We start from the raw sequence: 12,997 nt of genomic DNA, 5'->3' as shown, positions 1-12,997 counted from the left end.
AATGCAGGAAGCCAAGAAAGGAAGAGCAACTGAAACTGGGAGCTCTCCCTCCCTCCTTTTTACGGATCTATTAAATGTATTGTCATCAATACACAAAATATACATAACACATACATTATAAAGAGTGTGTCTGCATGTACTTATAACCATGCATATTCCTGTACATATTGCTAAGCATCTTTACTTTGTGATACAAAGGTGTTCCAAAACAATGAAATAGCTTGATGTATGGAATAGTTTGGGCAGGAAGTTCTGAGACTAAGAATATTGACTAGAGAAAGAAACAGTCTTGAGGTAGGAAAGCAGCAGGGACTGTTGAGTAGAGAAATATGGTACCTAAATAAAAGCGTTTATCAGTTTCTGAGTGCTTCATGCTATTTGTCTAGCCTACAGTGGAAAAGTTTGTGTTCTTTTTAACTTTTCTTTTTAATGGTTGACACTAATACAGATGTACCCATTCCCCCACCTCCACTAGCCTGCCCCCCCCCCTTCCCTCTGGCCATCACCACACTGTTGTCTGTGTCTATATGGGTTACGCATATTTGTTCTTTGGCTAATCCCTTCACCTTCTTTGATCCACTTTTGATAGGAAGAATTAAGTGCCTGTTTTAATTTTCAGTGAAAATAGCAACTCTTTCAATACAAGACATTCGCTGAGAGCCTGTCTTTGCAAAGAGAAATCATCTGCCTTGGCCTCGGGAGCTGAGCTGTAAGGCTGCCTCTGCTGTGCTGAGGTGGTGCGGCCAGGACTCCCCTAAGCAGAGCACAGTGGCTGGACATACATTTTGTATTGAATTTACTATCAATGGGCAGGATTGATGTGTAAAGATGACACAGTATCTTGATGTTTTTCTCACACTTTTTTTCTTTTTTGTAAAAATGATTTTCACAAGTGATTAGCACAGGTTTTCACAGGCATTCCATAAAAAGCCCTCTTTCCTAACCTTGAGCTGACGACTCCATCACGTTCTTTTTTCCCTCTTTCCTCTTCCTCCCTTGGAAGACAGGATCTTCAAACTATTCGTAAGACAGTTTTTTAGAGCAGTAAATGACGAAAATAATTATTGTAATTGTTTTCACACTCTCAGTGATAAGTGTTTTCAAAACTAAATTTTAGACTGCCTCCTATGATTTGAAAAGTGACCCATTTCAAACACTTAACATTCCTACAAAAAAAAAAAAACACAGTTACCTTTAAGGACAATTTCAACCCTATTTCAGAGATGAAAATGTCTATTTGGACCTTGTAGCAGCTGCTAGTGTGATTATAAGAACAATATCTGATATTAAATTTCTGTCTTACTAGTGAGACAACTGAAGTCTAAGAATTTCACCCCTTAAATAAGTTCCAGTTTGAGAAGGTGGCATAGAGCCTTTGGGAACTTTCTGTGGAAGCTCCGAAGGGAGGCTAGCTGGGTGGCTGCTCAGGCCTGCGCAGTTGGGAGCGCCACTTCCTCTAGGCCCGTTCCTATTGTCCCCACCCTTCCACTCCCTGTTCATCTTGGTAATGATGCCAAGCCGGGCCCTGAAATTATCCAGTGGTATGATGGGCTTCTGGCCTTTGCAGAGGAAAAACTCAGCTTAATTCAAGTACAGCATGTTCTCTTTGTTTTGCAGCTGGGGTAGCAAGGGAGCCTAGGGCAAGTGGATTGAATAAAAAAGGAAAATGAAGGTATTCACTGTCTATTTCATCAAGGTTGGCTCATTTAAAGTAAACACCATTTAAATAGTCTCCAAATGGCCCATTCTATATGAAGTCATGCAGTATGCCCCCTTTTGGGCTGTCATTCTCCTTAAATGGATCGCTTTGTGTGCACTGCGTTTTAATGCCATTCAACCTTAAACCCCATATGTGGGCCTCATCAGGCCACAGGCTTCAGTGCACATGTGGCAGCCATACCTTCAACATTTTTCGTCTCTGCCTCCAGAAAGTCAGCCCAAGCAACAGGGGGAGGCAGCTATAAAGACGACAGCAGTTAAGATTTCTTCAACACTTACTATGTGCCAGTTACTATGCCTTAGTGATTTCTGTGTATACCATCTAACCTAAATCACATAATCCTCTGAGATAGACACTATGATCATTCCCTTGTTAATAGATGAGGACTCTGATGCATCGAGAGATTAAGTGATGTGTCAAACTGGTAAGTGTGGAGCAGGCAGCTGAACCCAAGTAGTCAGTTCCAGGGCTGGAACTACATCAGTAGGCATACTCAAAAGAGACATGCTCTTCACCAGTTCTCTTTTCAAGGTAGGCTTATCCCAAACAATTGCCCATCCAGAAATTATTTCTCTTTTCTTGGAATTTGTGCTCTGCATTCTGGGGCAGTATCTCCATGTGGTCCTTTGCCTTGTCTGCAGTCTGGTTTGAAGATGGGATCAGGTGCCCTTTGAGCAGCTAGCTCCCTTGGCAGAGGGCCGTCCTCATGCCAGATTCGGCTCTGTGGAATAGTCCATGAACAGACAGCTCAAAGCGTGAGGCCATGAGACTTGTCCCGATGGTAGGGACCAGTAAAAACCTCCCCAGCGCAGTGGAAGCATTCAGGTGTCACTGTGGTGACCTCAGCCTTCACCCAGGTTGGACAAGAAGCCCAGGCCTGGACACCTTTGAGGAACTTCTGTAGAGTCCAGCCAGGGTCTTTGGGAAGTGGGAGCCTGGCCGGTTCTTGTTTGGCCCAGGCTATTGATCTGGCCCTATTTGACTGTCACTAGGTATCCTGAGTTTTTGGCTTTAAAAGCTTAAAGCATGAAGCAGTTTATTCCCAATGAGCTCCACGAAGTAGAGGAACTGTAAGAATCAATAAATTAAAAATTTTGAGGGCTATATAGGAAAAAATCATCTTGAGTATTTAAAATATGGGTTTGGATGATGTTTTCAAGACATTTTCCCCTCCCTCCCCCCCCCCAAAAAAAATCCCTTTTCTCCCATGATTTAACTTCAGAGAAGACTGAGGGAGTAATGACAGTTTTAAAATATTTTTGTTGGATTTAACTCAGATTCTGTTAATACTTTCGCTATTTTGCTCCCAAACTCCAGATCATTTAAAGTGTCTGACTTTGTTTTTGAAACTGCTAATCTCCTTCCTCTCCCCTGCCACATCAGTTCTGGCCTCCACCACCCTCCTCCCATCACCTTGAGTGTACAGGCATTCTGATAAAGGTGCTGGGACATGATGTCATTGGCACTGAGTGAGGCTTCTCCATGACCTTGTGTAGGCGTCTAACAGATACCTTCTATTCCACTAGCAGCATTCTCTATTGAAAGCAGTTTCAGCTTCTGCTGTTTCCAAGCAGTCTTTTCCTCTCCATGTGCTAGATGGATGGTACTACAAGGACCAGAGAGGCAGCAAAAAAATCAGGTCAAACATTCAATGCTAAATGAGAAACATAGTGTTTCTCCCCCCACCCCCAGAATTCTTGAGATATAATTGGCATCTAACATTGTAAGTTGAAGGTACACAATGTGATGATTTGATACATGAATATATTGTGAAGTGGTTACCACAATAAGGTTAGTTAACACATCCATCACCTCACATAGTTTATTGTGTGTGGTGAAAACTCTGAAGATCTACTCTCTTAGCAACTATAAAATATACACTATAGTATTGTTAATTATATACAATACAGTTTTGTTAATTATATACAATAGAGTATTTTTAACAGTCACCTTGCAGTGCATAATATCCCCAGAACTTATTTATCTCATAACCAGAGGTTTCCATACTTTGAACACCCTCACTCATTTCCCCTCAATGTCTTCCCAAACCCCCACCCCTGTCAGTCACCAATCTACTCTCTGTTTCTATGAGTTTGGTTTTTTGTGGGTTTTTTTTAGATTCCACAGATAAGTGAGATCTCATACACTATTTATCTTCCTCTGTCTGAGTTACTTTATTTAGCATAATGTTCTCCAGGTCTATCCATGTTGTCACAAATGGAAGGATTTCCTTTTTTATGTCTGAATAAATTATATGTGTGTGTGTGTGTGTGTGTGTGTGTGTGTGTGTGTATGTATCACATTTTCTTTATCCAGGCATTACTCTGGAAGTTAGATTGTTTCTATGTCTTGGTCATTGAAAATAATGCTGCAATGAACATGAGAGTGCAGGTATCGCTTTGAGATAGTGATTTCATTTCCTTTGGATAAATACCCATAAGTGGAATTGATGAATCAGGTGGTAGTCCTATTTTTAATTTTTTGAGAAACCTTTATACTCTCTTCCATAGTGGCTGCACCCTTTTCTCCACATCCTTGCCAACGCTTGTTATCTTGTCTTTTTCCTTTTCATTTTAAAATCATTTTTATTTTTAAATTACAGTTGACATACATTACTATATTAGTTTCAGGTGTACATCCCAGTGATTAGATATTACATAACTTCCTAAGTGATCATCCTGATAAATCTCACACCCATCCGACACCATACATGGTTATTAGAATATTATTGTCTATATTCCTATGCTATACTTTACATTCTTGTCACTATTCTGTAACTACAAATTTGTACTTCTTAATTTTTTCATCTTTTCCAACCCTCCCATCTGGCAACTGTCAAAATACTCTCTGTATCTATGAATCTGTTTCTGGTCTGATTGTTCATTTATTTTGTTTTTTTTTATTTAATATTTAATTGTTGATAGATATGTCTTTATTGCCATTTTATTATTTATGTTTTTTATTTTTCTTCCTAAAGAAAATTTTTTAACATTTCATGTAATACTAGTTTGGTGGTAATGAATTCCTTTAGCTTTTTCTTGTCTGGGATTCTCTTTATCTGTCTGTCCATTCTAAATGATAGTTTTGCTGGGTAGAGTAATCTTAGTTGTAGATCCTTACTTTTCATCACTTCGAATATTTCTTACCTATCCTCTGGCCTGCAAAGTTTCTGTTGAGAAATCAGATGACAGTCTTATGGGAGCTCCCTTGTAGGTAACTAACTGCTTTTCTCTTGCTGCCTTTAAGATTCTCTTTTTATCTTTAACCTTTTGCATTTAAATTATGATGTTTCTTGATGTGGGCCTCTTTGGGTTCATTTTGTTTGGATTTTCTGTGCTTCCTGGACTTGTATGTTTATTTCCTTCACTAAATTAAGTAAGTTTTTTGTCATTACTTTTTCAAATAGATTTTCAATTTTTTGCTCTGTCTTCCCTTTTTGGCATCCTCATGACGTGAATGTTAATACACTTGAAGTTGTCCCAGAGGCTCCTTACACTATTTTCATGTTTTTGGATTCTTTTTTCTTTTTACTGTTTTGATTGAGTGTTTTTTGCTTCCTTATATTCCAAATTGTTGATTTGATTCTCAGCTTCATCCATTCTACTGTTGATTCCCTGTAAGTTATTCTTCATTTCTCACTGGTCCTTTTTTATGCTGTTAAGGTCCTCACTAAGTTCCTTGAGCCCCCTTATAACCAGTGTTTGGAACTCTGCGTCTAGTAGATTACTTGTCTCCATTTTTTTTAGTTATTTTTCTGAAGTTTTGTTTCTTTTCAGACATATTTCTTTTTTTCTTTTTCTTTTTTTTAATATATATTTTATTGATTTTTTACAGAGAGGAAGAGAGAGGGATAGAGAGTTAGAAACATCGATGAGAGAGAAACATTGATCATCTGCCTCTTGCACACCTCCTACTGGGGATGTGCCCGCAACCAAGATACGTTCCCTTGGCCGGAATCGAACCTGGGATCTTTCAGTCCACAGGCTGATGCTCTATCCACTGAGCCAAACTGGTTAGGGCAGGGCATATTTCTTTGTTTCCTTATTTTGGCAGTCTCTCTGTGTCTGTTTCTGTGTATGAGATAGAGCTGCTACATCTCCCAGACTGGGTAGAGTGGCCTAATATAGTAGGTGTCCCATATGGCCCAGTGGCATAGCTTCCACAATCTCCTAAGCTGGACACTCAAGGTGTGCCCCCATGTGGGCTGTGTAACCCTTCTCTTATACTTGAGCCTTGATTACTGTTGGCATGTCAATAGGAGGGATTTACCCCCAGGTCAATCAGCTGCAAAAACTGTCTGTGACCACCAACCATCAACCTCTGACCACTATGGATGATCAGTTGTGCTATGGCCCACCCCACAGAGAAGGACTTACTTTAGAAGGGTTCTGCTGCCCACTGAGTCTGCCTTTTATGTGTGTAGCTAATGAAAGTGGTTGGATAATGATGCTTCATCATGGTCTGAAACTATTCACTGGGTGCACTGGCTCTGGGATCTCCAGGGAAGTGCAATTCAAGGTCAGCCACTGCCCAGGGCCACCCAGCATTAGCTACAAAGCAGTCAGCAGATGGCTGGTACTTGTTCTGGGCTTGGAAGTGCCCAGGAGAGGCCAAGCTCTGAACCAAGGCCTGATGCTGCTTGTTTGAGAGATTTTAGGAAAAACTGAAACAGTAGCCAAGACAGGCCTTTGGTATGGAAAAGCCGCTGGAAACAGCTTGGGTGGGCTTGAAAGTTGAGTGGGGCAGAGCCTCAGGAAATCACTAGGGTGGGGAAAACAGTGTTAGCCAGGTTGATGGAGACTCTGACTGCCAGCTCTGTAAGGGGAGGGCTCATCAAAGGAACAATGGCTTTTGCCAGCACATCTGTCTGGAAGAAAGCTGCCCTTTCCCTCAGCTCTTGCTCAACAAACAATTCAGTGCCTCCCCATCTGCCTCTGTTGCCCTTTAATTTGCTGCCCAGCACTAGAGCTCAGAGGGAATGAGTCTGAGTAAGTCTGCGTGTGGACCCTTTAAAAGGAACTGTCAGGGACTCCAGCAGCCTTCATGTCATTCAGCCATGATCCTCGGCTGATTTTTACAGCCAGAAGTTATGGGGACTTCTCTTCCTGGCACTGGTACCCTGGGCTGAGGTCCTGGTGTGGGGCTGCGACCCATCACTTCTCAGCGGGGAATTCAGGGGGGATCTCTGCAGCCAAGATATCCCTAATGATTTTTCTCTGCCATATGTGGGTGTGGGACCAGCCTGTTCCATGTCTCTACCCCTCCTACCAGTCTCAATTTGGCTTCTTCTTCAAGTCCCTAGTTGTAGGGCTTCCAACCAGCCAGATTTCAGGCATTCTGAAAGGAATGGTGGTTTTCTATAGTTTAGTTTTAATTATGATGTGGCTGGGAGGAGGGAAGTACCTATTTCATGTTTACCTACCCTGCCATCTTGTTCGAAGTCCCTCATCTTTAAAGAGGAGCATGCCTTGCCCTGGCAGGCGTGGTTCTGTTGGTTGGAGCATCATCCTGTGCACTGAAGGGTATGGGTTTGATTCTAGGTCAGGGTACATACCCAGATTTTGGATTTGATCCAGGTCGAGGTGCTTACTGGTGCAACTGTTTGATGTTTCTCTCTCACATTGATGCATTGATGCTTTTCTCTCTTGTTCTCCCTTCCTCTTTTTCTAAAATCAATTAAAAAAATAAAGCTATTTAAAAAAATAAAAAAGGAGCACCCATGTACACAGACAGTGGGGTGGTGAGGGCCTGGGGCCGGAGGCGGGGATGGGCTGGAGGAGTTGGGGGGAGGGGAGGGGTGGGGACATATGTAATACTTTCAACAATAAAGATTAAAAAAAAAAAAGAGGAGCATGCCTTCAGCTTCTTAGTCAGATGTGGAATGAGTGATTTTAAGAGTGACATTCTGACTCCAGAAGAGAATGAAAGGTATAACCAGTTTTGAGAGAATGGATACCTCTGTGATGTGTTCCCAGCCATTCTGAGTATGTCCTTCTATATTCCTCATTCAAACATTTCCTCTAATGACTTCCAAACTTGATATCATATCATTTTTTATTCAGCTGATATCATTTATTTTTGTTTTGTACTTAAAATTTTGTTTTTCATTAGAGGAGTTCTGCAGGATATTCTTTTGGATTTAAGTTGTCATTTTCTAAGGATAATAAATAATGACTCTCTACCTTCCTGAGTTCAGAACTAGTTGAGAGATACAGAAGCCAAGCATATGGAGGTCAGAATCTAACCTTTATTATTGGTTTTTTACTGGTAGAGTACTTTGAAAAATGTCATGTTAGCTCTGAGGGCCAATGTGGGCATGTTAACATTTGGACCCTGAATATGACTTCTTATCCACTTACTAACCAAATTGGACACCACAGCCCACTCCATGAGTGTTTAACCCTCTAAAACTTCATTTTAAAATATATTTTTATTGATTTCATAGAGGAAGGGAAAGGAAGAAAGATATAGAAACATCAGTGATGAGAGAGAATCATCGATCAGCTGCCTCCTCCATGCCCCACATTGGGGATTAAGCCTGCAACCCAGGCATGGGCTCTGACCGGGAATTGAACCATGACTTCCATGGCTCAGACGCTCAACCACTGAGCCATGCCTACCGGACTAAAACTTTTTAAAAAAATATGTTTTTTTATTGATTTTAGAGAGGAAGGGAGAGGGAGAGAGAGAAAAACATCAATGATGAGAGAGAATCACTGATCGGCTGCCTCCTGCATGCCCCCTACTGGAGATTGAGCCCACAACCCCAGGCATGTGCCCTTGACTAGAATTGAGCCCAGGACCCTTCAGTCTGCAGGCTGACGCTCTATCCAAAGCACCTAGGGCTAACCCTCTGACACTTAAAACAAGAAAGAAGAATAGCTCCTGCCATGGAGTTAGTGAGGGGCTGAGAGAGAGGCTAGGTTGTGTTACTATTATGGAACACGAGGAGCATGAGAAGTGGAGAACTGTGTTCCATAATATGAGGTGATAGTAATTCCTCTTAACACATACCATCAATTTATAGCAGATGCTCAGAGAAAAATACTATGTAAAATCAGGTTGTATGACACATTCAGATTTCAGAAACATGAAAGTCATTTTCCTATCTCAGAGTAAGGGAGTATAGTGTTACACGTTATCGATCATTTATTCCTTGGTAAAAGCCTTCTCTAAGGTGTGTACTAACTGGGGGCACACCCCTGGCTGGGTGGGGAGCCCCAACTGTAAGTCCAGCCTTGCTCCAACTAGCTGGCACTCTTGGCTCCACAGAACCTTCCCAGGCCTGCTTTTCATCTGCTCAGTGAGGAATGGGGGACCCGCCCAATATACTGACAGATAAAAAGGATGAGGAATACTAGTATGAGACTGAACTTCCACAGTTAATTAGCTTCAGAGTTGGGACTAAAACCTAGGTCTCTCCTTTCTTTAGTCTCATTGTATTCTGCTATATCTATCCATTTTAGATGGGCTTGAATTAAATTCAGACAAAATAGTTTAGCAGAATAGAAGTGACAATTCATTTGTTCATTAATCATCCATCCATTCATTCAACTGAGCATTTTTTTTTAATGCCAAGTACTGTGTGAGGCAATAGGATGAATAAGATATTGTTTTGGCCTCTCTAGAAGCATACAACCTATACTTTTTTGTGTTTGCAGCTGTTAGTGACCACCTCAACCACCAATTAACTGTGGAACTTCAGGTCTTTTTATATTCCTCATTCTTTTTATCTGTTAATATATTGGGCTGGTCCCCCATTCCTCATACTTATAGCCTCACTTGAATGGCTTCAAACTGATGCTTGGAATAGATCCAAACCTCCCTGGTTGCCCTGAAACTATCATCTCTTTTCCTGAGACCTGGAATAGTGCCCCTTCAGTTGACATGGCCCACCTCCAAGAACTGGCTCATACCATCTTAGGACACAAGTTCTTCAACGGCCTGAAGAGAAAAGATACAAGTGAGGTCTGGAACCATACATACATGGGTCTCATTGTGATTTTTCTCTTTCTGTTTATAGGGTGCTCAAGCTGGCATTACTACGTAACCATGCCAATGCCAGCCTCCACCTTCACAATTGCGGTGGGAGCCTGGACAGAAGTGAAGCCAGAGGCCTGCTCGCCAAGTGACCTGGCAGCAGAGAGGTCCCTCTCGCTGTCCGAGGCTGACTTTAGGTTTGTATTTGGGATGTTGCTGGAAAACAGACACTCGAGGGAGCAGAATGATGCCCTTATTCCAAGCACTGGGACTGTGAGTCATCCCTGCTGAGAAACTAAACCAAACTGTGATTACTCAAAGCAGGAAAAGCCCTCTGGGAGGGAACGAGAGCTGAGAGGTAGAAATGTGGGCATATTGTTTACACGGAAAGAACAATAAAATAAAATAAATGCCTATGAAATCCTCTGTGAAGTCAGGTGAAATATTTTTGTTTATCTGGTTAAGTCAACAGAAGCTTCAGATCCAGTACTTTCTTTCTACACCTTTTAACTTTGGATTTCAGTGCTTATTTAGTCAAAAATACAACTTAATCAAAAGAAGTTGCTTGTTTGATGGCTTCCTTTGTAGTCCACTCTGCTGCTTTGGTTCCAGTGACTGCTGTTAGCAGTGCATTGGTGGGGCAGCCTTCTCAGGAGCATCGGACACAAGGCCCTTGGGTTATGTGAATCCTGCTGGGTCAGGGCTCTGTTAACTTCGGTAGCAATTGCTTCTATTTCAGAGTCGATCAGAGAAAATCAGTTTAAACTTTTTAAAAGTCAGTATAGGCCATTAGGTATTCACTTGCAGCTTTCCCAGAAGTTCAGCTGTTTCTGGCTTCGAGAGCCAAAGAGGAGAAGGGGACTGCACGTACTGGCACAGGCGTGTGCTAGTCATGTCATGTGATATCGCGCTTCATTCTAGAGCTTTTACATCCAGCTCAGTTTAATCATTTTCCCGTTTACAGGTCGTCACTAAGTCAGTACCCTCTGGTGGAGAGCGCCCAGCATCATGGGACAGATGGTTGTTAGCTCATCCTTGAAAGCCAGATAAGATATGCTCGTAGGACAAATTCCTTTTGTGTCGGTTTTGTTTGGCCAGGTTGCTTTTGCAGTGATGGTGGTGGCTGGTGTCCTTAGAAGACAAAGCCTTCGAGCCCTCTCTTCCGAGGGGCATGTCTTATTGCCTACATTTTGCTTTTTGGAGGAAGGGAGGTAATTTCCACTTCTTATTTAGTAACTTCCATATTTTGGGCTGTATTCCCTGAGCTATATAGAGTATCCTAGATTGCTTTTTGAATTTTACTTATGCACTCCTGAGGGAAGAAGAGATGTAGACAGAAGTGACATATGTTATTTTCATGTGGGAATATTTAATGGTTTGTGAGACCTAGTGCCCTCTTCCCCTGTCACTGAAATCCCACAGTAGGCCTTATTTTGCAATTCTGATTAGCCAGATTTCTGAGTATGGAGGACAGGTGCCTTGGGTAGTCACTTGGATCCACAGTAGACTTGGTATGAGTGACAAATAACTTGTTTGTGTTAAGCGACTAAGATACTGGGATTGTGTGTTATTGCAGCATATCCTAGCCTATCCTGAATTGATGCAGAAGCCATTGGCTGTTTGAAATCCAGGAAAGTCTTGATTTAAATGTCATCTTGGTTAGTTCTGAGGATAAGCCTGTATGACAGATAGTTTTTATTATCTCCATTTTATAGATAAAATAATGAAGCTGGGACTTGTTCATGCCTCCTGAGTTATAAGACCTGGATTCACATCTGGGCCGAACCCCCTGGAGAGGTGATTCAGAGGCTTACCTGGGGACTTTTAAAAATTGTACATAACACCCCTGCCCCACCCGGAGTCTGGTCCACTCTCACCTGGAGAGTCAGTGCCAGGACTGAGTCACTGTTGCCAATTGGAGTGATTCACGTTGTAACAGAAAACAGGAGTTGAGGCACTACCTTTGAGCCTGGAGGTGCCGTGCCTGTTGGCTAAGTACGTTTCTGTGGGCAGAACCATCCTTCTCTGTAGAATGCAGAGTTCGCTGGGGGTGTGGCGTGGAGGGAGCGTCTCAGTTTCTTCCTGGGAAGGAGCACCCTACTCTGCACGCACCGCACGGCCTGATTCGCTGTGAGAGGCGTGCAGTTGGAAAATGTGTGCCTGAGGAAGGCTAGGGGAAGACAGAGAAAGACGTCTGCTATTCTGTCCCCCAGCCACATCCGCAGAGATCCGAGTGGGGAGCGGGCAGCAAGCGTCCCCTGTGCGTGCTCCCTGCTGCCCAGAAGCAGCTGAGATGGCTGTTCACGCCTCTTGCATCCGTAATTGTGATGGAGGAGGACATGGCAAGTGAAGTGGGGATTCTGGGAAGATAGGACTTCGGTATCCCTGTTAGGGGTTAGGGGATGGGGCAAACACAACCCCTCTCTTGTCCTCCTGAGTTCAGAACCAATTGAGAGACAGGAGAACAAAAGAAAGGTTTTATTATTGACAGAAGCTGGACTGAGGACAGGCTCAGGTGTACAGTGTTAATGGGGTTTCTACTGGTCCATCTCCAAATGAGACAGGCCTCCACGCAGCTGACCACTGCAAGCCTCCACAACACAGATGCACACAGGCTTCCTGAGGGGCAAAGTCCCCCCTCTGTGGGAAAGCAGACTCTAAAGAGAAAGTCCAGAGTGACCAGCCAGTCAGATTGGCTGGAGCCCCAGGGCATGGGTGCCACTGCGGGGAAGCTGGTGCTAGTGTGGAAGCGGGGGGCCTGGTGGATGAAGTCCCTCCCACACTCCCCTCCATGTCTGACATGCTACGACTAAGTTTTCCCTTCATTTATCACTGTGCTTGTCCATCAGAAATGTGCTGCTGATAAAATAATAGCTTACATTTGCTTAATCCTTCCCTGGCTGCGTGCTTCATGTGTGCTGTCTTTAGTCATCAGAGGGTGGCTTTGTGTTTTGATCCATTAAATCTCTGGCTCTACGCTAAGTTTGCCAACAAAGGTGCTCTGAAGTGCCAACTGCACTGTTTTTGGTTATGTTCACATCTGGTCCCCTTGTCTTTCCCAACCCCCCTTTCTACCTCAAGCCTTCCTCAGACCACTAGTTCAATTCACGGAAACGTAACTTTCACAGGGGCCTTAGATACTATAGGTTTTTATTTGCCTAATGTGTTCATCTGGGTCCCAGAAATTTGGCCAAAGTATTGGTCACTGAACTTTTGTTGTTGTTGTTGTTAATCCTCATCCAAGGATATTTTTTTCCATTGATTTTTAGAGAGAGTGGAATTCCGGGAGGAAAAGAG

At 42.8% G+C, this 12,997-nt stretch overlaps 1 protein-coding gene across 1 annotated transcript in view; it reads left to right on the top strand.

Moving 5' to 3' along the window:
- Positions 1-12,997, top strand: part of LOC102772336 (chromosome unknown open reading frame, human C9orf3) — a 341,200-nt gene that overhangs the window by 60,629 nt on the left and 267,574 nt on the right. The window contains 1 exon segment of the mRNA XM_015564262.1: positions 9,744-9,897. Coding sequence (XP_015419748.1) covers positions 9,744-9,897 — 154 coding nt within the window.

This window comes from Myotis davidii, unplaced genomic scaffold, assembly GCF_000327345.1.
Source record: "Myotis davidii unplaced genomic scaffold, ASM32734v1 scaffold190, whole genome shotgun sequence".
In the NCBI taxonomy this organism is placed as follows: domain Eukaryota; kingdom Metazoa; phylum Chordata; class Mammalia; order Chiroptera; family Vespertilionidae; genus Myotis; species Myotis davidii.
Note: the sequence above shows the minus strand (reverse complement) of the source record. Positions and strands in the feature narration are given on the sequence as shown.